This window comes from Prionailurus bengalensis, chromosome E1 (genome assembly GCF_016509475.1).
Source record: "Prionailurus bengalensis isolate Pbe53 chromosome E1, Fcat_Pben_1.1_paternal_pri, whole genome shotgun sequence".
Classification (NCBI taxonomy): Eukaryota; Metazoa; Chordata; class Mammalia; order Carnivora; family Felidae; genus Prionailurus; species Prionailurus bengalensis.
In genome coordinates this window covers 46,753,707-46,777,216 of record NC_057347.1, presented here as the reverse complement: position 1 = coordinate 46,777,216, position 23,510 = coordinate 46,753,707, and the positions used below count along the sequence as shown (strand labels likewise).

The 23,510-nt window shown below is 39.3% G+C and overlaps 1 protein-coding gene across 20 annotated transcripts in view; it reads left to right on the top strand.

Moving 5' to 3' along the window:
- BPTF (bromodomain PHD finger transcription factor) overlaps window positions 1-23,510 on the top strand; it is a 147,988-nt gene that overhangs the window by 92,932 nt on the left and 31,546 nt on the right. For 10 of the 20 annotated variants that reach the window (XM_043585037.1, XM_043585034.1, XM_043585033.1 and 7 more), the window contains 10 exons: window positions 2,970-3,149; window positions 4,204-6,514; window positions 10,755-10,879; window positions 11,889-12,017; window positions 13,776-13,926; window positions 14,270-14,393; window positions 15,882-16,128; window positions 16,491-16,652; window positions 16,870-17,021; window positions 17,927-18,035. In XM_043585037.1, the coding sequence (XP_043440972.1) occupies window positions 2,970-3,149; window positions 4,204-6,514; window positions 10,755-10,879; window positions 11,889-12,017; window positions 13,776-13,926; window positions 14,270-14,393; window positions 15,882-16,128; window positions 16,491-16,652; window positions 16,870-17,021; window positions 17,927-18,035 (3,690 nt within the window). The remainder of the gene's footprint in view (window positions 1-2,969; window positions 3,150-4,203; window positions 6,515-10,754; window positions 10,880-11,888; window positions 12,018-13,775; window positions 13,927-14,269; window positions 14,394-15,881; window positions 16,129-16,490; window positions 16,653-16,869; window positions 17,022-17,926; window positions 18,036-23,510) is intronic. The other 10 variants (XM_043585046.1, XM_043585042.1, XM_043585038.1 and 7 more) reach the window with 3 other exon arrangements.

Below are 23,510 nucleotides of genomic sequence, written 5' to 3'. Positions count from 1 at the left end.
GTGGCACATAACAAAACCAAATAGCAAGTGGTGGAGAATTCAGTAACACTTCCACATAAACGAGGTATTAACTCAATTTGTGCTACTCGCTAACAATTTTATTAGTATTTAGAATCACAGAACTCTAGAGGGGAACTACCCTACTAAGAGACTATATGTATCTATATCTATAGACTATGTATATCTATGTTTATAGATATATATAGATATATAATTTTTTTAATGTTTTATGTATTTTTGAGAGAGAGATCACGAGTGGAGGAAGGGCAGAGAGAGACGGGGGGACAGAGGATCCAAAGCAGGCTCCGCACTGACAGCAGAGAGCCCAATGCAGGGCTCAAACTCATAAACCATGAGATCATGACCTGAAGTCAGACGCTGAACCGAAGGAGCCATCCAGGCGCCCCAAGAGACCATATGTTTTGAAACTCACAGCACACGAGCAGATTATTTCATGGAGATCCTAAGTGACGTACAGTTCACACAGGGATAGAATCCTGACTGGAATCCGTGTCTCCTGGCTTCCATTGTCCTTTTTGCACACTACATTGCAAGATCTCCTTTGTAATCTGAGCAATTTTCAAAAGTAGTTCTGCTTGCTGTGCAGTGTAATTTGCTAGTCTTTGGTGCAATGTGTTCTTTCCTAAAAAGCCTAGGTGATAGTAGGTACTTGGCAAATATTAAATTCTATTATGATCTGATCATATCCAAGCCAAATGTACATTTTGATAAATTCTGAAAGATGGTTACAATTTTTTTATTGCCATTTTGTTGCTCCAGCCGCCCATGTAGCACTTAGAATTATAGAGAGCTCTGTGTTTACTTATGTCTGACCTGGTTTGTCTGTGTAGTGAAATCCAGATTATCAATAAGCAAAATATTTAGGCTTTTGCAGATTTATCTTGAATCCAGTTTCCTTAGCATGTGGTTTCTATTGTGCAAATGGCGGGCCTTTATCCATTCAGGTACCAGGTTGGTCTTCTAGCATCTTCGGAGCCTTTCCTCTCAGGTGGTAGCACATTGTTGATTTAGCTTAACTACAGAATAGGAATTACGGCGAGGGCATTAGTAACCACCAATTTATAATCTCAGAACTATTAGTCCCTATCATAATGGCTAATCTAGTCTGATCATATGATAGAGGCACAGATGTGTTAGAAAGAACAGAGAGAAACACAGTTCAGGGAACACTTGACAGCATCAGAAGACTATAGAGTATTTGACTTGCTTGACTGCTGTGTCCCTTATCTCTAACCTCCATTCTAACTCAGGACTGTATACCTTTGATTTGCACATTAATTTATAAGTGTCAATACAGGTATTAATGTGCGAGGGTTAATAACGGATATGAATTAATCGTTTTTTTAAATTTATTTTTATATTTTTATATTGATTTATTTTTGAGAGAGCACGTGCGTGCAAGTGGGGGAGGGGCAGAGAGAGACTCCCAGGCAGGCCCCACGCTGTCAGCATGGGGCTCCATCCCACAACCGGGAGATCACGACCTGAGTCAATACCAAGAGTCAGACACTTACCGACTGAGCCACCTGGGCTCCCTTTGTTAATAGTCTGTCAAGGAGACCTTTCATGGAGAGGAAATCCCAAACGTTTTATAAATCGTCCATTTAAGTGTCCAGGATCTTAAAGCTTATAAATGGGGTACTACTGACATATAAAGCTCTTTGTGAGCAACTTGAAATCATTGAAAAAATATTGCCCAGTTATTCTGAAATAACTACAGAAGCATTGAAGAAAGAGAGTATCAGTTTAGTTTTTTGTCGTTTCGTTACCTGTGGGGTCTAGACACATCCTGTCACCGTTTTCTATGATTCTTTTCTTCTCTCACCAATATCCTGCTGTCTTGACAGATACTGGCTTTGTTTTTTGCACTCTTTCCCCTTTCAGGCAGATCTTTTTGGAAGGAGTCATTTTTATTTAAATAAAAAATAGGTTCACCTTGCTAAGTCCTTGGGATATTCGGGGTCAAGTGAAAAGAAAAGGTAGAAATGCCTCTAAGGCCTAAGAAAATTCATCTAGACAATAGTTCTATATCGTAGCCTTGATTTTTTTTTTTTTTTTCCTTCTGGAAAGTTGAAGCTACACAAAAGTAAAAGAGAATAATGAACTTGCATGTAGTCATCATTCAACTTTAACAGTTATCAAGTTCTGTCACTCTTCTTTCACTTGTCACTCCCTACTTTTTTCCTAGAGTTGTTTCCCTTGTACTTAAAGAAAGCAAATTCCAGAAATCATGTTCTTTTCCAGTACAATATATCTCTCTAGTTAGAGTGGACATTCATAACCATCATGCTATTATCCAGTCAGCAAACTGACACTATTTAACATATTCATCTTGAGATTCTCAGTTCCTACCCCAGGTACCCCAGTTGTGTCAGAGAGGCCATTTTACTCTTGGCAGTAAACCAGGTCCAAACAAGGCCAAACATTGCCTTTAGTCATTTCCCTTAAGTCTCTTTTATTCTGTGATAAATGCTGTGATTCCTTACCTGGGGGAGGTGGGGGCCAGGGGAAGTATGTAAACAAACTTTTGTGATTTCGTTGGATCTTGGATATCTTTGAAGTTTGTCCATGGAGTCTCGGTGAAAGATACTCAAGTATTTATCCTTCTAATATGATTCTTTAACACAAAATATGTTAGAAACACTGATATAGAATCTGTAAAGTCATCGAACAGGTTGAAATAGTCGTCCTATGTGAAAGCTTCTTTCTGAAGCACATCTAAAATGCAGTCTTCTTTTAATGCTTTAGGTCAGCCAAGCATATTAGGGAAGTATATACTGTCTTCAGTGTTTGTGTGTGTGTGTGTGTGTGTGTGTGTGTGTGTTTAATTTAAAAAAGCAGTATAAATTGCTGAAAATACTTGATAATTTCCACTCAACTAGATTTATTACAGTAAATTGCTAATATTCAGAATACCTGTCATTATTATATACTTCATTCTTTTTCAGCCAAAAATAATGTGGATGAAAATATGGATGAATCAGATAGAAGAAAAAGTCCACGAAGTCCAAAAAAAATAAAAACAGAGCCTGATTCTGAGAAAGATGAGGTAAAAGATTCAGATGCTACAAAAGGAGCAGACCAAAGTGAAATGGATGTTTCCAGGATTGCTGAGAAGAAGGACCAAGGTAAGGAGAGTCCGGGGTGGAGGGCAGCCTGGGGATGCTAAGGTTGCACGGGATCTAGTTCGCACAGCAGGAGAGGTACTGCCTTGTCTTTCTCTGATGATCACAGCTTTATTGAAACATAATTCATATTCTAGATAATCTACCCATTTAAAGGGTACAATCTAGTGGTTTTTAGTATTTCACTGAGTTGTTCAACCATCATCACAGTGAATTTTAGAGCATTTTCGTCACCCCAAAAAGAAACCTCATACTCATTAGCAGTCAGTCTCCAGTCCTCCCTAACTCCCCTCACCAGCCTTAATGTACTTTCTGTCTCTGGATTTGCCTGTTTTGGACATGACGAATAAATGGAATCATGTAATATGTGGTCCATTGTGACTGGCTTCTTTGACCTGGCGTCATGTTTTCAAGGGTCATCCATGTCGTAGCAGGTGTCAGGATTTTGTCATTCCTTTTTATTTCTGCGTAGTATTCCATTTTGTGGATGGTGCCACATCTTGCTTATCCACTCATCGGTTGATGGCCATTTGGGTTGTTTCTGCTTCCTGGCTGTTACGAATATTGATATGAACATTCATGTTGGGTAAATACCCAGTAGTGGAATTACTGGGTCATTAAGCTAACTCTGTGTCCAACCTTCTGAGGAACTTACATTGCCTTTTGTGAAAAGCCATGTTTTAAAAACTAGGTAAGATACTAGCCTTAAGATATTTTATGACTACAAAATATTTTATACAGAATCTGACATGAAGGTACTGGTGTATCGAGTAGCTGTCACAGGCTAAGTAGTTTTTCATTGTAACATTCTATTTTCAGATGCTAAGAATCAGAATATTTAAATATTTACAATATGTGTGTGTTTTTTAACATTTTATAAAGTTTAGCCCTGTCCATTGACCTATCTTAATCCTATGTCAGGAGCTTTCAAATATATATTTATGTTTAAGCCCTTGAGTGAAAATAAGAACCATTGGTAGTTTTTAAAATAAAAATATTATGAGTTCCACATTTGAGAGTAAAAAATTTCACTTACATAAATGTCTTTATTTCACAGATGTAAAAGAAGTTTTAGATTCTGACAATGATAAATCCTTTAAGGAAGAACCAATGGAAATAGATGATGATGTGAAAACAGAGCCACATATAAATTGTCAGGAAAGTTCTCAAGTAGATGTGGTCAATGTCAGTGAGGGTTTTCATCTAAGGACTAGTTATAAAAAGAAAATTAAATCATCCAAACTAGATGGACTTCTTGAAAGGAGAATTAAACAGTTTACACTGGAAGAAAAACAGCGCCTTGAAAAGATGAAGTTGGAGGGTGGAATTAAGGGTATCGGAAAGACCTCTACAAGTTCCCTGAAAAGTCTTTCTGAGTCTCCAGTAATCACTAAAGCAAAAGAAGGGTGTCAAAGTGACTTGCTTATTAAACAAGAACAAAGCCCTAATGCAAGTAATGATAAATCTGAAGATTTGATTCGGGGATGTTCACAGAGCGATTCCTCAGTTCTTGGAATCAGTGATCCTGATCATACAACAAACAAACTTTATCCAAAAGATCAAACGTTAGATGACGTCTCCATTCAGAGTCCAGAGACAAACTGTCAGAAACAAAATTCTATTGGAAATGACATAGATGAGAGTCTCTCTGAACCTACCAGTAAAGGCCAGGAACCTAGTAAGATTAAAACCAAAGGAAGTGATTTTCTCGTTGATGACTCCAAACTAGCCAGTACAGATGAAATTGGTACTTTGATCTATAAGAACAAAAAACCACTCATACAGGAGGATAATGACACCATTGTTTCTCCTTCCCAGAGCCCTTCACTTCCATCAGTACCTAAAAGTATCGATGATAGAGATATCCCATCTCTGTCAAAAGCAATGGACTTTGAAGGAAAACTGGGATGTGACTCTGAATATAATAGCACTTTGGAAAATAGTTCTGATACTATGTCTATTCAAGACAGCAGTGAAGAAGATATGATTGTTCAGAATAGCAGTGAAAGTATTTCTGAACAGTTCATAACTCAAGAACAAGGTATTGAAGGCTTGGAACCATTGAAACGTGAGTTTGTTTCAGATCAGTCCACTGGAAACTGTGACAAGAGACCACAGAGTAAGGTAACTGAAGCAAATGGTAAAAAAACAAGTCAAGAACAGAAATTAGAGGAGAGATCAGTTAAATGTATTGATCAAGTCAATCTAAAAAGTAGCACTGACAAAAAGAATAATGAAAATCGAGAGTCTGAAAAGAAAGGACAGAAAGCGAGTACCTTTCAAATAAATGGAAAAGATAATAAATCTAAAGTATATTTGAAAGGGGAATGCTTGAAAGAAATCTCTGAGAGTAAAGTAGTAAGTGGCGATGTTGAACCAAAGCTTAATAATATAAGTAAAATAATTCCTGAAAATGATATTAAGTCTTTGACCGTTAAAGAATCTGCTGTAAAGCCGTTCATGAACGGTGATGTCATCATGGAAGATTTTAATGAAAAAAACAACGTGGAAACAAAATCATGTTTACTGAGATCTTCTGATGCTGGAGGTGACTACCAGGATGGCCTAGAGACCCTGCCTTCAACCAAAGAGTCTGAGAGTATACATACTACCACACCTCCACTGTCTTGTCCAGAAAGCAGTTCAACAAATCAGGTAGAAGATATGGAAATTGAAACCTCAGAAGTTAAGAAAGTTACTCCCTCACCTGTTACTTCTGGAGAGGAATCTAACCTCAGTAATGATTTTGTTGATGAAAATGGGCTGCCTACCAGCAAAGACGAAAATGTCAACGGAGAGTCTAAGAGGAAAACCGTCATCACAGAAGTCACCACTATGACATCCACGGTGGCCACGGAATCAAAAACCGTAATCAAAGTAGCAAAAGGTGATAAGCAGACTGTGGTCTCTTCCACAGAAAACTGTGCCAAATCCACTGTCACGACCACCACTACAACGGTAACAAAGCTTTCCACACCCTCCACGGGCAGCAGCGTGGACATCATCTCTGTGAAGGAGCAAAGCAAAACTGTGGTCACCACAACAGTGACAGACTCACTGACCACTGCAGGAGGCACTCTGGTAACATCTATGACCGTGAGCAAAGAATATTCCACAAGGGACAAAGTGAAACTCATGAAGTTTTCAAGACCCAAGAAGACTCGTTCAGGTACTGCTCTGCCATCCTATAGAAAATTTATCACCAAGAGCAGCAAGAAGAGCATATTTGTGTTGCCTAATGATGACTTAAAAAAGTTGGCCAGAAAAGGAGGAATCCGAGAAGTCCCTTATTTTAATTACAATGCAAAACCTGCCTTGGATATATGGCCGTATCCTTCTCCTAGACCAACCTTTGGTATCACTTGGAGGTATGTACTTTAAAATGTATTTGGGGAAGGGAGAAAGTCTTAAAAGCAGTATCTAGTAAGCATCTCTCTCTCTCTCTCTCTCTTTTTTTTTTTTTTTTTTGTAAAAAATGAGATATAATTGAGATAAGACAGGGAAGCGGAAATTTAATGGGCCAAGTTAGTAATGGAAATAAGATACAGAGAATCTTGAATTTGGCCAGCTGGGAGGTACCAAAGTTTACTTAGGGAAACATGTTAAAAGACTGAAAAAAATATGTGGGAATTCTTTAAAATGAAATTCAGTTTTACTTTTCACAAGACGGAAGAAACAGGGAAAACGTAGTTGTTTTTGTGGTCTGACTTTCCAAGTTACTGCCATGTGTTTTCCTGGGGAATGAGAGAGTTACAGAAGTGGATAATCAACTTTCTGGAGTTTGGTATTTTATTTCTATGAGGTAATTCATAAAAACATAAGATCCAGGAGACATGCCTGTGAATCACACAAGGTCCATCATGATGTGGAAATCTTCCTAATGTAATTTATTTGCATGATAAGCATGTGTTTCTGGAGTTCTCTGTTATTTATGTGCGAAGAGGTGGTCCCAAGAGGGTCCTGAGGAACGAGTTTTTAAAACCCAGAAATAGTCTTAAATTAAGGTTTTCTGGGCATTAAGCTTTGGGGATGAGTCATAAGTACGTAGTGCTGTCAGTTGTAAGATCGTGTAGTTTTATATTGGAAAGGATCTTAGAAATTCTTATCTTTTATAGATGTGGAATAATTTGCCTCTGGCCACAGAGGGACAGAGTTAGGAATAGTGCCCGGTTTTCCTAAACCCCCAGTCCAGTACTTTATCTGCTATATCACATTTTCACATATCTGTCCTTGCTGTGTCCTTTTTCATGTCCTTGTCTTTTTATCTTTTCATCCTCACCACTGGAAAGGATGAAACATAAACACCGAAGACGTAAGAGTTGTGTGGGGCATGCTCAGGAGTCAGGAACAGTCTTTGATTTCTGCTAGATTTTGATAGGAACCTAAAGTTATTTCAGCAAGTGACTGAGCAGACTCCATTTCACGTTAGGCTTCATTTCTGTGTATCTGTGGTTCCACTTTCTTTAAGTTAAAATCATACCTGTGTGTGTGTGTGTGTTTCTTTTATATTACAGCTGGCTAGTATGATCAAAGAAAACCAAAACCAAAACGAAGTGTAAATGAGTACTCTCGATAAAGAAATTAACTTATTAATATGACCAGTCATATTTGGTTTGACCAAGGTTTTTATAACTCATCTTTTGATTTGAATTAAAATATCACTCCATTACACATTCAATAGAGACAGCTGAAAAGTACAATTTCTCTGCAGGGCCTGCAATGAAGGATTTGCAGAATCCTGCAGGGAATCAAGGAACTCTTCATTACAGTTCATGGATTTATAGGATTACTCTGCACTTTTCTGCTTTCTTCATTGAGAGCGGTCCCAAAATGTATCCTTGACTGTCCTGCAGGTAACTTCTTTCCCACTGGAAAAGTTACTATGTACAAATACTTTAATTACAATGACCTGGCAGTTGTGGAGGCCGACCTTTCTGCTCTTTTCTTTTCTCAAGTGGAAGGTAGGCTCAACTGGGAAGTACTTTTCTCTGAACCAGTTCTGATCACGTGTTGCCCAGGGCCCTTTTCTGCACGGCTGGGTTTCAGGAGCCTTGTATTGTTATGTTTTAATATGCACTGTGGGCACCACTGGTATCTGTTTAGTTAATTTCTCATTTTTTAATGGAAGGAAATACCTTCCTGTACGTCTTAAACAGATATTGCCATCAGATACATGCTAACGTCTGAATTTGCTGAAGTTGAGAGAAACATAATCCCTTTTATCTAACAGAGGCATGGGTAAATATGTAAACTATTCTTGACTTTAGAATGCATTTTTTAAAAGTGTATTGCTGTAAAAATCATGCATGGGAAATGCATTTTTATACTCACACTTGAATCAATTATGTCTGATGCTTAGCGTAGAAGCTAAGAATGTCAGAGGTGCATGCTTGATCTTTATTAATTTAATGGTAAGGCTGAGCAGCAGTGAAAAGCGAAACTTGTCTTGTCAACTCATTAGGCCTCTTTTTTCTTCCACGCTGTCCATTCCCTTACTTCCTTTCTCCTGGGCCCTGATTCTGTGTTTCATTGTCACCTTGAACCAGTAGTTGTCTCCCCAGCTCTGCCCCAGTGATCCTCCTAAAAGGCAGATCTACCCTGTGAATGTTCTGACTGAGCTGAGCAAGCCTTCAGCTGCGGGGCAGGTAGGGGACAGCCTTCGCCTGTACACCCCCATCTGTGAGAAGCACTTCCCTCCATGACCCATCCTACACTGCAGACGCTTCCGAGGCCTTAACACGGATCGCCTTTAGTGCTCTTCTCTTACCCTTCCACTTGGTGCGGCACGTCTGGCTCTGCCTTCCTCTCCCATGCCAGCTTCATCTCTTGCCGCACCGCCACCCCCCTGCCCTCCGGTCGTAGCATGCCAGATGTGGTTCCCGGAGGAAGCGTCTGCTGTTGCACACTTTCCTCCTGAGCGTACATAACGTGTGTCCCTTGCCCTGGTGCAGCCACCCCCCCATCTTTGTCCTTTGAGGCTCGAGCAAAGCTCTGATCCCCATCCCTGAGCCGAGTCAGGTGCCCCTCGTGCTCTCCTCTGTCACAGCTCCTTAGGATACAGGAGCAGATCATAATTCACATCCCTGTCTCCAGCTCCTTTCAGTTAGTCTAAAGCACATGGAAGGCATGCAAGTATTCTTCCAAGGAATGCACGAATGAACAGGCTTCAGGTGTGTTCCTCACCTGGCGGTGTTTCCCTTGTGAAATAGAGACGCACTGAAGTTGCTGTTTGACTGTAGAGAGTGATCTGAGGAAGAAGAGAGAATGAGAAACATTTCTCTTTCCAAGTACATCCCCATTTGGTGTCCAGAGTTCCCTAGGCATTTCTGTAGGGTGTGGTCTGAAAGTGACACGTACTTCCCCCCTCCCAGGATACCCCTGCAGCGGTTAGTGTTCGCCCTCCCATTCGAGCATTGTTCTGTCCAGGTCACAGGATTCACAGGGCGGCAGCACAGCAAAGGAGGTACTGGTGTCCCAGGTGGAGATGGGAATGTAAGAAGCTGCATGCAGCAAGTTTTTGGCTAGAGCGGTCCCCTTCCCACACTGTTCATTTCCCCAGCTTCCTGTTTAGAATAGAAAGCATTGCCTCTTAAATACAAGTTGTCTAAGGTCCACCTTATTCTACCTCTCTTAGAGGAGGGAATTATTTTAGTTTTATAGGTTTTCTGTACACCACAACCAGTTTATTTATTTATGCATGTGGATATGTCAACAGAGTGTTTAATTACTCAAAGACCACTAATAGAGAATTGAGACCCAAGGGCTTTTTAAAACTATTTTACGGTCAGTTCCATTTTGGGACAAAATATTCATTGCCGTTGTAAATTCGTTTTGAAATGTATCTTTAATATTATTTTCAAAGGAATATCTAAAATGTTCAATAACTTTGCACACAGTGCTTAATAAAAACCTGCACACAGATTCCTTTGTCTCCTGATCAATAACTAATATAGCATTACCCTTTTTTATTATTCATTGTGTTGTAGAACTCTAAAGCTACTAATGTGGTTCAAGTGTTACTAGTATTGGCAGGTATTCATCATCCAGTAGTTCATGTTTTCCAGAACCACCATTTGGATACAGAATTTCTGTTCGTATGGAAAGGTCTTACTGGATTTGTGGGGGGTCTTTTCGTTTTGGGTTTTGAGAAAATGTAAACAGTTTCAGTTTGTTTCAGCACAAATCAATTAGTTAAGATTTTATCCTTCAAAACTCTTACCACATTTAGTAACACAATTACGTCTCTGTATTTTGTTCTCCTTTGTAATTTCTCTAGCACATATTTTGGAATTAGGCTAAACGTTATAAGATCTTCATAAATTCTTGCCATATCGGTCTTACAATGAAACATGCTCATTTGACAAATTTATATGGCGTTTGAAGTGACATACAGACCCCTTTTAAGTTGTTAGATGCATGGTATGCCTAGGAATAAAAAAATTATTTTATTAAGGGACATGTAATAGCCAAAGTGCTTACAAAATTGTATTATAACTATTAATAATGAGAACTAGAAATAGTCCTTCAGTTTAATAATAGAGCGCGCGTGTGTGTGCGCACGCGTGCGTGCACAATACATACGTAGTTTTTCTTGGGTTTTTCTTTCAGGTATAGACTTCAGACTGTAAAGTCCTTAGCTGGAGTGAGCCTTATGTTACGGTTACTGTGGGCAAGCCTGAGATGGGATGACATGGCAGCCAAGGCTCCTCCAGGAGGAGGGACCACACGGACAGGTAAGGGCTTTTCCTTTTCTAGTCTAAGTTGAAAAGAGAAAAATCACTTGACAGTTCACTTAATTTTAAGCATTTTTGTTACTTATTAAAATATAATGCTTGGGAGGCACCTGGGTAGTTCAGTCAGTTAAGCGTCCGACTCTTGATTTCGGCTCAGTTCATGAGTTCGAGCCCTGCGTCCAGCTGAGCTGACACTGTGGAGCCTGCTTGGGATATTCTCTCTCTCTCTCTCCCTCTCTCTCTCTCTCTCTCTCTGCCCCTCCCCAGCTCGCGTCCATGTGTGCTTCACCGCCATCAAAAAAAAAGAAAACAATATAGGGCGCCTGGGTGGCTCAGTGGGTTAAGCGTCCGACTTCAGCCAGGTCACGATCTCGCGGTCCGGGAGTTCGAGCCCCGCATCGGGCTCTGGGCTGATGGCTCAGAGCCTGGAGCCTGTTTTGGATTCTGTGTCTCCCTGTCTCTCTGACCCTCCCCCGTTCATGCTCTGTCTCTCTCTGTCTCAAAAATAAATAAACGTTAAAAAAAAAAAATTTAAAAAACACCCAATATATATATATATATGGCTTGTGTTTTTAAAATACAGCTTCGCTAAAGTTTGGTAGCACGTGCTGTGAGATACTGGGGGCTAGGAAAAGGGGGTTAAAGTATAAGGTGAGGCACTTACATGTGAATCAGTCTGAATTTTTAAAAGATCTTATTACAGAGAACAAATCAGTTAAACTGGGACATCCGGAACCCTATGCTTGCTGCTTCTCTCTTCTCTTATTTATTTTGACTGTTTGCCACCGGAAACCAAGCTGCCCCCAAACAGCTCAGTTTAGAAATTTTCAGTGAGGAAGAAACTCAGTATTGTTGCAGTCCAGCAATGATCCTGAAGTCATTAATTCATCAAATGTTTTCAGAAGTTTATTCCATGTGTGTCTCCTTCTTAAAGCACCAGATGTTGTGCTTTTCTAGTCTCTGACTATTTTAGGTGGTTGTTAATACTATGTGAATTAAATCACCATAGAAACCTCTGAAACTGAAATCACAACGACAGAGATAATTAAGAGGCGAGATGTTGGTCCTTATGGCATTCGATCTGAATATTGTATCCGGAAAATCATTTGCCCCATTGGAGTTCCAGAAGCACCAAAAGGTAAGGAATAGAATGGAAATAGAAAGGAAAGGAATGTTCTTTGTTACTGACCTGTTGGCCACATCTTTTATGAATTAAAATTGGATTAAAATTGTTTCCTTATCTCTTCATTCAACTTCTGAAGAAGATATCTTTTGATACTCAATAAAGTTAACAAGATTCCACTAGACACACAGTGATACCTACAGGCATCGCGCCGAACACAGGGAGGGGTACAGAGAGCTGTAATAATAACTTCTCATAATCAGGCTGTGGAACAGTGATTGACACCAGACCATCGGCTCCAAGAGGGCGGCCACCGAGTCCGTCTGGTTTGTTGTAGTCCTGACACCTGCTGCAGAATCAGACGCAGGAGTGGTCACTGAACATTTGTTGGCTCAAGAGTTAAAGCTGTTTTGAAATAACATCAGGGGGAAGAAATGATCTAAGATGCACAAAGAGTGATTCGGGAAACATTTAGGGAGCACCTACGTGGGGGCATTAGACAGCGAAGACATGGAAGAACTGGATGTGGCCCCTATTCTCAAAGAAGCAGAGAAAACGTTACAGTGTTGTTATAATGCTACGACACGAGCATCCAAACTGTTACGCTAGAAAGAGTTCAGTCAGGTGACCAGATTCGAGAGCTATAAATAGATTAAAATCAGTGTTATTTTAGAAGTCCAGTAAAACCATTCAGGAAAAAAATCTGTGACAAAATGGGCAAAAAGAGAATGCTGTCCTTAGATATAAACATACTATTTAATAGAAGTTAACTGTCCCAAAATGTATAAATTTAAATTTTGAAATTTGATTGAATTAATTCAAAGGTTTATCCTGGAGAATAAATGAGAGTAGATTTTTTGAAAAGAACTTCAATAAGGGGTACCTGTCCTAGTAGAATGATGAAATAAATAGTAATGTAATTAAAACAGTGCTGTCCTGGAACAGAAGTAGCGCAGTCGATAGGCAGAGAAACAGATGGAAGAGGCAAGTTTCTGACCAGTCTTTAGTCTTGACCCCAGAGCCTTCAATTCAAACCACTGCAGTCTCCTTGAGCCCCTTTTCTTTGCTCTTATCACTTTGGATAACCTAGGTCCTTCTGCTATTTCAGCTGCTTCTCTGGTCCCTGAACAAATGGGAAGGTTCAATGCTCGCCTCTCCCTGCTTTTTCTTTTTAAAATCTTACGTTAGGAGATTTTACCTATAGTTAGTAGTTTCTAATCCCTTCTTTACACGGGCAACTTTCAAATTCCCCTTCTCAGTGCCGTGATGGGGAGATACACATTGCCAGAGCTGTATGTACATGGCAAGGACACTCAGCCCAACTAGGTGCGAGGAACACAGTAGGCTTCTTGAAGAATGTTGTATCCACGGTGGGGTCTGCGGGATGAACAGGCATTAGTCATGTGAGGGGGGGCGAAGCCAGGAGGAATGTTACGGGCAGATGTAACAGGCTCTTAGGCCTTTTATATCAGGAGCGAGCAGACCTGGCCCATGAGCCTTGACCCGTCACCTGCTTTTGTTAATAAAGTTTGATTGGACCACAGCCATATGTACTCACTTATGTATGGTCTCTGGCTCATTTCATGAAAACAAAGGCACAGTTGAATAGTTGTTACAGACACCATCTGGCCCACACAATATAAAGTATTTACCATCTGGCTCTTTAAGAAAAAGTTGGCCAACTCTTGTTTTTCATGATATAAGAGGAGATGTCAGAAGTACTGCAATTTTAGAAGCTATATTGCTTAAAATACTCTGATTTCTCTTCCAAAGAAACACCTACACCTCAGAGAAAAGGCCTTCGATCGAGTGCATTGCGGCCAAAGAGACCAGAAACGCCCAAGCAAACTGGCCCTGTTATTATCGAAACTTGGGTAGCCGAGGAAGAGTTGGAATTATGGGAGATCAGGGCATTTGCTGAAAGGTAAGGAAATGGTTAACATGTGCTCAGATACTCGAAGCTTTTATCACTTCAGAACTGAAGAATTGCCACCTTAAAAGTTTATTCATTCAGTATGTCCTAGTTAATTTTACTTCGCCTTTGGATTTTAAGTGCTAGATATATATTACTTATTAAAGTCCTATTTCTAATTTTAATGTGTTGTATCCACTTGTCAGTTTCTAATTACCTTTTAATGTTCATTTTTGAAATCGAAATAATTTCACATCTTTTTAGAACATGAGAGTCAGCCAGATGTCACTTAATATTTGATGCCGAATGCCTCATAGTGTAGTTTCTGATAAAATTTCTCCTTTGTTTCCTGCAGAGTGGAGAAAGAGAAGGCACAAGCAGTTGAGCAACAGGCTAAGGTTAGTGAACAGAAGAAGGCAGAGGACTTCAAGGCCCAAATGGAGGCTCACCTCAAACAGCAGCGCTTGGCTGCCCGGCAGGTGGGGGAGTTGGTACTAGTCCCACCTGGCAGCGAGTTGACATTTTTAGCCAAATCCATGCACACCAAAAGCACAGTGTTGATATATTCGTGTGGTTTGACCTATTATCTGAAATTCAATGCGTAATTTTTTGTTGTTACTAAAGTATAGTTGACACACAGTGTTACATGAGTTTGAGGGTAATTTTGAAATGCGAAGTTCCAATCTGTAAAATCTCTGTAGTCTATGAAAAAGCAAATTCTGCTAAAACTCTGTAAGAGTTTGGTGTGATTTTTAAAAATGTATTTAAAATACTCATTTACAAATGCAGTCAACGTTTCCAATTTTGAAGGCATATCCTCAGCACCCTCAGGAAATAACTACCTAATATGTGTTCAGTTTCCTTGTCTCTTTTTTTTTTTTTAACTGATTGAATCAGATAACATTTCTAAATATACAAAACTAAACTTTTCTTCTGAGGAATGAGAAACTGTGTGAAATACCTCACATCCTGTTCACGCGCATAGGATGTTTACAAAAGCACTCCTGTCGAGACTGGCTGTGATGTCGCCGGTGAGCAGTTTGCAGTGGCAGGAGATAGTTCAGCATTGCCATATTATCTTAGTACACCTCTCACCTCCAGCAGTAGCTAGCTCTGCCCAGGCCAGAGTCTTTCTGAGTCTCAGTTTCCTCATCTTTAAGTTATAATACCAGCAACTCTGTTGGGTCAGTCTGAGCATTAAAGAAGATAATTATGACAATGCGTTTGCCATCAGGTTTGAAATCATTGGCACCTATGTTTTTTTTTACATGTGGAAGCTTACATTGTCATGTTGGTAAGGTCAGGAAATGTTAGCAATCTATGATGGAAGGTGTACAAATTGGCTTTAATAACCCTCTATTGTAATCAGGCTATGCTTCCCTGCGTAAAATAGTCTAAAATATTTTTTCTGTAAAAAAAATGTTTAAACTGAGTAATATAAGAAGTTTAGAAAAGATGTTTTCTTATAATTTTCAACTTGCTTGCCTGTTTGTCAACTTGGATAGTGATTATTTAAATACTGACCTGTGTTTTATAATTGGATAAATTAACACTACAGTAAACCAGAAACGTTGTACAGTTCCCATCATTTGCTGTGTGCTCTAAATCCCACCACTGAGCCGCAAGGTGTTCCTGTCTTCAATAAGATGGCCCGTGTCTCTTTTATTTGCCATCTGAAAGGTTGGACGTTTGTATAGGCTGGAAAAATTTGATTGCTCTTCATTTTTGAATGAAAGACTTACTACTTTCAATAAAATAGGTGTGGTTTAGAGTCATAAAAATATTGGCCTGCATCAAGAAATTAAATTGAAGGGCAAATTTAAATACATAGGTTCAGAAATAAAATATTTGAGAAATTTGGTGCAGTTTCTTAGATTTGGAGAAATAGTGGGTGGACTTCTTGCAGAATGGTATTGTTTTTATTTGGAACTGTTTCGGTTCATGTTTTCTCTCCCTGACTTTTCTAGAAACGATTGGAACAGCAGAAGCCTACAGCAATTGCAGCTTCCACCACTTCCCCAACGAACAGTACGACTAGTACCATCTCCCCAGCGCCGAAAGTGATGGTGGCCCCCATAAGTGGCTCCGTTACAACCGGAACTAAAATGGTACTAACTACCAAAGTTGGATCTCCAGCGACAGTGACATTCCAGCAAAACAAGAACTTCCATCAGACCTTCGCTACGTGGGTTAAGCAAGGCCAGTCAAACTCAGGTACACGACCGTTCTTAAAGAAAAGATTGCTTTCGTTCAGGAAAAAGAAATTTCGATCGTTTACCGACTGAGATGAAACATTTCTTTAGAGAATTGTTTTCTTCCTGCAGCTGATTGAGCAATCAAGCTGCCACAGTTGGTTTGTTACAGATAATATTCATGATATGACATGAGCGAAACTCCTCTCTTCCATTATTTCCCTCTCAACATTTACATAGTTCACTTACTTTGAGTGGAGAGGAATGTTTTTCTTAAAAAGACAAGAATGAGCCACATTTCATGCCTTGGTGCCCTTCCTAGAAGTCACTACGTTGCTGGTTATTTTAAATCTAAAGCTTATTAAATGTCTTATACCCCATTAGCCACCAGCACAGCTGCCACATCTGCTACAACCATTGCCAGCACAGGTCAGACGTTCCAAATTACAGGCAATCCAGTCACTATGGCAGGAAAAGTAATTACCAAACTGCCACTTCCTGCAAACAGCAAGATTGTCGCTGTAAATGTGCCAGCAACACAAGGAGGTAAGGGAAATGTGAAGAGTTTTAATTCACATTTGCCAGATCATACTGTTGCCATTATTTTTCATTTCCTTTTCACTGATTTCAGTCCTTGGACCTCACATTCTATGTAGCCCACTATAAAACCCTGCCACACGTAGTTTCTCCTCAGAAACCCAGTGACACCTGATGCTTGTTATGAAAGGGGCAGTTGCTAATGACTTCTTCATCTTTTTTTAAGGCGTTGTTCAAGTACAGCAGAAAGTTCTGGGTATCATTCCATCAAATACAGGTACAAGCCAGCAGACCTTTACTTCATTCCAGCCCAGGACAGCAACAGTCACAATTAGGCCCAATACCTCAGGCTCTGGAGCAACCACAAGCACTTCACAAGTAAGAATTCTTTACAGACTTCTTTTGTTTTAAAGCGTTAACGACATCAAGTTGAAGTTTTTAGAATGGCCCCTTCCAGGATTAATTTAGCTCCTCATCTTCCTTTACCTTTTACTCATCTATGCCAAGGTACTGACTTTTTAAAAAATCTGTTATATATCTAAGCATAAATGATATATGAAATGTTAATTTTCAGCATAATAGCATATTAGTTTATGAATCAGAAGAAATGCTTTCTAGGATTCTGTAGAGAAAATTCCTTCGTATAAAACAGCAGACAGCATTGGAGCCCCGAGGGAAACTTGGTATGCAACTGAGAAGTGGAATGAAAAATAGAATCCGTGGCATTAGAGCTCGTTGGTTATCGGCCGACATGCACACGTATTAGATACATCATTTCCTTGGCTCTGGTATCATGGAAAAGGTTTCAAGTTTTGCAGACTTGAAAATGTTCTGGACGTAACTGTAAAACTGAAAACAATATGCTCTGTAGTCTCTCCTCTAAAACTGTGAAAGGACATTTGGTTTCCGATCTCGTATGCTGTGGGTGACAGATATGTGTTGGACCTCAGGGAGAACACGACCCAACATTTTTCTCTGAACAACTACGGTGATTATAGGACAGAGCTTCACTGAGCCTTGTGCCTTCCTTCTGGTCTGTAGGCTGTACTTGATATCAGTGACAAAGAATTTGTATGATCTCATTTGGATTAAATTTTCTTCCCTCAGAATTCCATCATTATTCTGATGCTTAATATAATTTAAAATGTAATGCCCAAGAGCCTTTGTCATTTCTGTAGATGTAATTATCAACGTAGGATGTTTAAAGACTGTGTTCTAAGTCCATCATGCTTTTTTAGTCTTTTAAAAGCATTTTAATTCATTCTCCTTTGTGTCATTTATAGGTAATCACAGGGCCTCAGATCCGCCCTGGTATGACGGTGATTAGAACACCACTCCAACAGTCAACACTAGGAAAGGCGATTATTCGAACACCCGTGATGGTACAGCCAGGTATTCGTCCCTCCAGCATTTTCATTTTACATCTAAACGTCCAGTCTGGGAAATCTATAATACTCTGTATTGGCTACTTTACATACTAGAAAATACTAATTTGGATGAAAACTTCGGCTGTGATCATATAGTGGTTACTACTCTGCATTGTGAATGAGTATTCAAAGCATACTAAATTTCTAATCCATTGTGGAGTACATTCATAGATGTTATTTCATCTCTGGCTGTGCCGATGAGAGAAAATAGATCCAAGTTTGCTTAATAAAAATGTTTTAAAAACCTCTAGTAGATGGAATATATACTAATTCAAGTCATTGGAATAAAGAAAATGAGGAAAGACAACAGTCTGTTTGGCAAAAGACGGAGATAAAATCAAGGAAACAGCTAAGAAGCATTTAAATGGAAAGCGTAAAAAAAAGATTACAGAGACAGTGTCAGCCTTTCGTTAATGTGAATAAGTTAAAACTGCCATATTGAAAGCTGAACGCTAAAAGATTGAACAGAAAATCCCAACTGTACATTTATGAGAAACATACCTAAAGTTGAATTACTACAAAAGGTACACAATAATAAGATGGGCAAAGACCAAAAAAAGAAAGAAAGAAAGGGGGATGAGGTTTGGGGGCAGAAGATAAGGATTACCCTACTAATAATATTGAGCAGAGTAGAAGTCTGTGATTTTCACATTGTCTCAAAGATAAAAACTTGCAACGAAGGTGTAATTTGGGAACTTTAAGAACCAAATAAGATCACATTGGAGTGTATAAAGCAAAAACTATTTGATATGAAGGAGGGATTAGCAGGAGCGTTGTAGACGAGAAACAGGCTGCATGTCAACTGTTCAACCTTCAGGAATGCACATTGGTTTTAAATATTTATGGGCTGTTTGTACCAAAATGGTCACATAATGAGTCATAGTAAAACCCGATGAATTCTTTCCAAACAGTAGAAGGTGTATAGGCCACATTCTTCAAAGTAAAGCAAGAAGTTAATAACTTATTCTGCTAATTTTTACTTGCTTGGAAATTTAAAAACGGGTGTTTTTATAAGTAACTTTTAGGTGAAGGAAACATCAAATGTATAGTTTCAAGCACATTAAGTAGCCCCTAAGTCATGCTGCCAAAGCTAAACTCAGAGGCAAATTTATTCAATAAATACTTGAGCACCTACCCTAGGCAATTAAAATACATTGGAGGACAAAACAGACTAAAACCCATATTCTTAAGTCTTTAAAAAAAATTTTTTTTTAATGTTTATTCATTTTTGAGAGAGAGAGAGAGAGCGCATGTGTGAGCAGGGGAGGGGGCAGAGAGAGGAAGACACAGAATCCAAATCCAAAAGCAAGCTCCAGGCTCTGAGCTGTTAGCACAGAGCCCGACGCAGGGCTCGAACTCACAAACTGCAAGATCGTGACCTGAGTCGAAGTTGGACACTTAACTGACTGAGCCACCCCAGTATATGCTTAAGTCTTAATCAGTATTTAGAAAAATATATAAAACAAGTCTTGAAAGAAAACAGGAGGAAGTAAAATAAAATACAAGTAATAATTAGGAAACAGAAAAGGGCAAGGTGCCTGGCTGGCTCATTTGGTAGAGCATGCGACTCTTGACCTGGGGTTTGTGAGTTCAAGTCCCACTTTGGGTGTAGAGATTAATAAAATCTTTAAAGAAAGAAGAAGAAGAAAAGAAAATGGAAAAGGGCACATGCTATTAAAATAAACCATTCTTTTGCAAGTCTAATCTTGAGAAAGGGGAACAAAATGCTGCTTTACAGAATTAGGAATGAGAAAAAGTGCTATAAAAATAGAATGAACTTTTTTTAATCAAGTAGAATTATCCTTCTAATAAGACTTTGGAGAGGGGTACCTGGGTGGCTCAGTCGGTTAAGCATCTCACTCTTGATTTCAGCTCAGGTCATGATCTCCTGGTCCGTGGGTTTAAGCCCACATATTGGGCTCTGTGCTGACAGCACAAAGCCTGCTTGAAATTCTCTCCCTCTCTCTGTGCTCCTCCCCTACTCGTGCTGTCTCTTTCTCTCTCACGCTAAATAAACTTAAAAAAAAACAAAGACCTTGGAGAATTTTCACTATCCATATTCAGGAACTAAATATGTTTGAATAATGAAGCAGAAGTGTATATAGGCTTATAAATTTCAAGTCTCAATGACTCATCTCAAGGAAAGAAATCTGCAAAGTTGCTAGAGGATTTCCTACAAAAAAGAATTCTAGACCCTGGTTTTATGGTAAAATTCTTTGAAGTGATTAGGAAGCAATTTCTTTCTTATAAGAAGTAGTTACAGGGAATAGGGGGCAGAAAAGATTAAATCTTTTCCGTTCAGTTTGCAATTTTAGCACAGTTCTAAAATGAAATAAAAAGTATTGTTTTGTTTTTGTTTTTAAATTTTATTTATTTATTTGGGTGGGGGGGAGACGGAGGGAGAGAGAGAGAGTCCCAAGCATGCCCCGCATTGCCAGTGTAGAGCCCAATGTGGGGCTTGAACTCACAAACTGTGAGGTCATGGCCTGAGCTGAAATCGAGAGATGCTTAACCAACTGAGCCAACCACGTGCCATTGTTTTGTTTTTTTTTTAAAGTCAGTTTTCTAAAGCCTAAACAGGACTTACTCCAGAAAAGAAAGTATGATTCATTATTTTACTTAATGCTGCAGCAACAATTGGTAAAATTCAGTATCTGTTATTGTTCAAAACTAGCTGTCAGGTAACTAAAGGGAACAGTAAAACTAATGTAAAGGAGAAAAACAATTACAGATGACAAATGATAAGAAACTTACAAAACAAAAAATTGGGTGATCGCAAGATGTACAGAGCCGTTTGTTCCCTTTTGCCTTTTGTTCCCTTTTGCCTTCTGTAGCTTCAGTTATGTGTTTGACTTGCATATGTGAGTCCGTAAATCCATAATTACACGAGTGTGTCTTGTATGTCAAGGAAAAGCCAGATGGCCAGTGGGTCTGGTGAGGCCCAGTGGAGATGAGGAGGAATTCTAGGAATCATGGCCAGAGAGGTGGAGGAGGGGTGGATGTGTGTAGCGTACCTCTGATTGTGGTCCGATCGATCGGCTTATCCTGTTCCTCGCACCACACTAGCCTTTCCCAAAATGGAATCCACAGACTCCCTGGATGTGATACAATTTTTAAAATTAAAAAAAAAAAATGTTTATCTATTTCTGGGAGACAGACAGAGTACAAGCAGGGGAGGGGCAGAGAGAGAGAGACACAGAATCCGAAACAGGCTCCCGGCTCAGAGTTGTCAGCACAGAGCCCGACATAGGGCTCAAACTCCCGAAGCGTGGGATCATGACCTGGGCTGAAGTCGGATGCTCAACCGACTGAGCCACCCAGGCGCCCCATAACAATTTTTTAATATTTGAATTTGCATTTTGGTCATTATCTCAAAACAAATTAACATGTACATGTTGTTGGGTTGATGAGGGGTGGGAGGGAGGGGAAAGTGGATGATGGGCATTGAGGAGGGCACCTGTTGGGATGAGCACTGGGTGTTTTATGGGAAACCAGTTTGACAATAAATTTCATATTAAGAACACGTACAACCATGTACGTGTTGGGGATCATCCGAATGACCATCGTATGATCGTTACCAACCCTTTAATCCATTTGTGTTTATGATAACATCATATCAGTACCAGGGGAATCAAGTAAAGTAATTTTTCATGCATTGTTCCTCAAACTGCAGTACAGGGACATAATGTGGGGTCCAGAAGTTCTCAAATTAAAGCACTTGACTTCACATGATGTACTTTGTTTTTTGGTTCATGTTAATAAATGGGAGAGAATAACGGAGAAAAGTTTTAGAAGAAAGCGTAATGATGGAAAACATACGCTGCTGGTTGTTAGAACATATGATACACGATCAGGATCAGCACTGGTCACCAAAGGAAACTAAACCAATAGAGTCACTTAAAGAGGCATTATATGTGAGAATTTGCAGTGTGATAAAATTGTCATTTTGAATCAAGAAAGAAAGACAGTACTTATAGTAAATGATCCTAGAATAATCAGTTTATATTTTTGTGGGGGAGGGGGCTGGCTAGACGTCTGCCAACATACATCGTAACTAAGCACTTACTTGGGAGGATAGATCTGATTAGAGAATGCAGGAAAATTTTAAAAGCAATAACTAAAGCTACAATAAAGAAAACAGACACACACAACTTTGTTAAAAAGAAACAAAAGGCAGAATGCAAAGTAGGAAAAATAGGGGTACTGGGGTGGCTCAGTCGGTTAAGCGTCCAACTTCAGCTCAGGTCATGATCTTACGGTTCGTGGGTTCGAGCCCTGCGTCGGGCTCTGTGCTGTTGGCTCAGAGCCTGGAGCCAGCTTCGGATTCTGTGTCTCCCTCTCTCTCTCTGCCCCTCCCCTGCTTGCCCACTCTCACTCTCTCAAAATAAATAAACATCAAAAAAAAATTTTTTTTAAGTAGGAAAAATATATAGTTATAATTTATATCTTTAATCTCTAAAAATCAACTATAAATAAGTAGGAAACATAGAGAAATGAGAAGGAGTGTGGAGAGAGAGCTCACAAATGAAGCATCATGACTTGACAGGGATTTAAATGCTGACCCTCTATGGTAATTGAAGAAATTCAGATACCATGATACTATCAGACCGTTTCTGGTTGCTGGAATAGTGTACTTTACCGATAGTACATAGGGTTGCCAGGGGTCCAGTGAAATAGAATCTCAGTAATGGTGAGAGTGTGAGTTGGGATAACCTATCTAAAATTCAGTTTGGTACTGTGTTCCTACTAGAAACGCAGTAATACTGAGAGGAGTTTATTTTAAGGAAAGAACTAGAAGTGCATAAAAATTTATGAACAGGGATTTTACCGTAGCGTTATTTATTAAAAGATAAAGGGGAAGGTATTTTGAATAACAGAAGACATTCAGTGTTATACATAGGCAAGAGTATTAAACACCATTCATTAAAAGAAATACATACAGAAATACCTGTGTATTCACCTATGGGACAAAAGACAGAAGGTGAATGTAAAACATCATAAATGTGATGTGATTCACTAATTAATAATGAATTAGGACATTATGAATGTAAAATTAGCTGCCAGCTCATTACTCTCAGCAACTGTTCCACGGCAGGGGGCAGCGGATTCCACCTGTCTTTTCCTCCAGTTTCAGCAAGTTAAATGAGAATTAAAGTTTTTAGAAGACTGTTGAGCCATCCTAATTAAAATTCATTCATCCAGTAGATGTTTCTTAAGCAATGAACTATGGATGCATTCTTTGAATGTTTTGCCCTAATATTAAGGATATAGTGATCTTGACCCCGTGGTTCTCCCAAACTGGTGAAAAGCTGTAGGAAGAGCTCATTCATAAACGTGGTTGGTTCAGAATAGTCCTGTTATGTTTAAAAGTCATATGAAGTCATCATATATTAGATTGTCATCTTATTTTAAATATTCCTCAGGAAAGGCAGCCTTATAA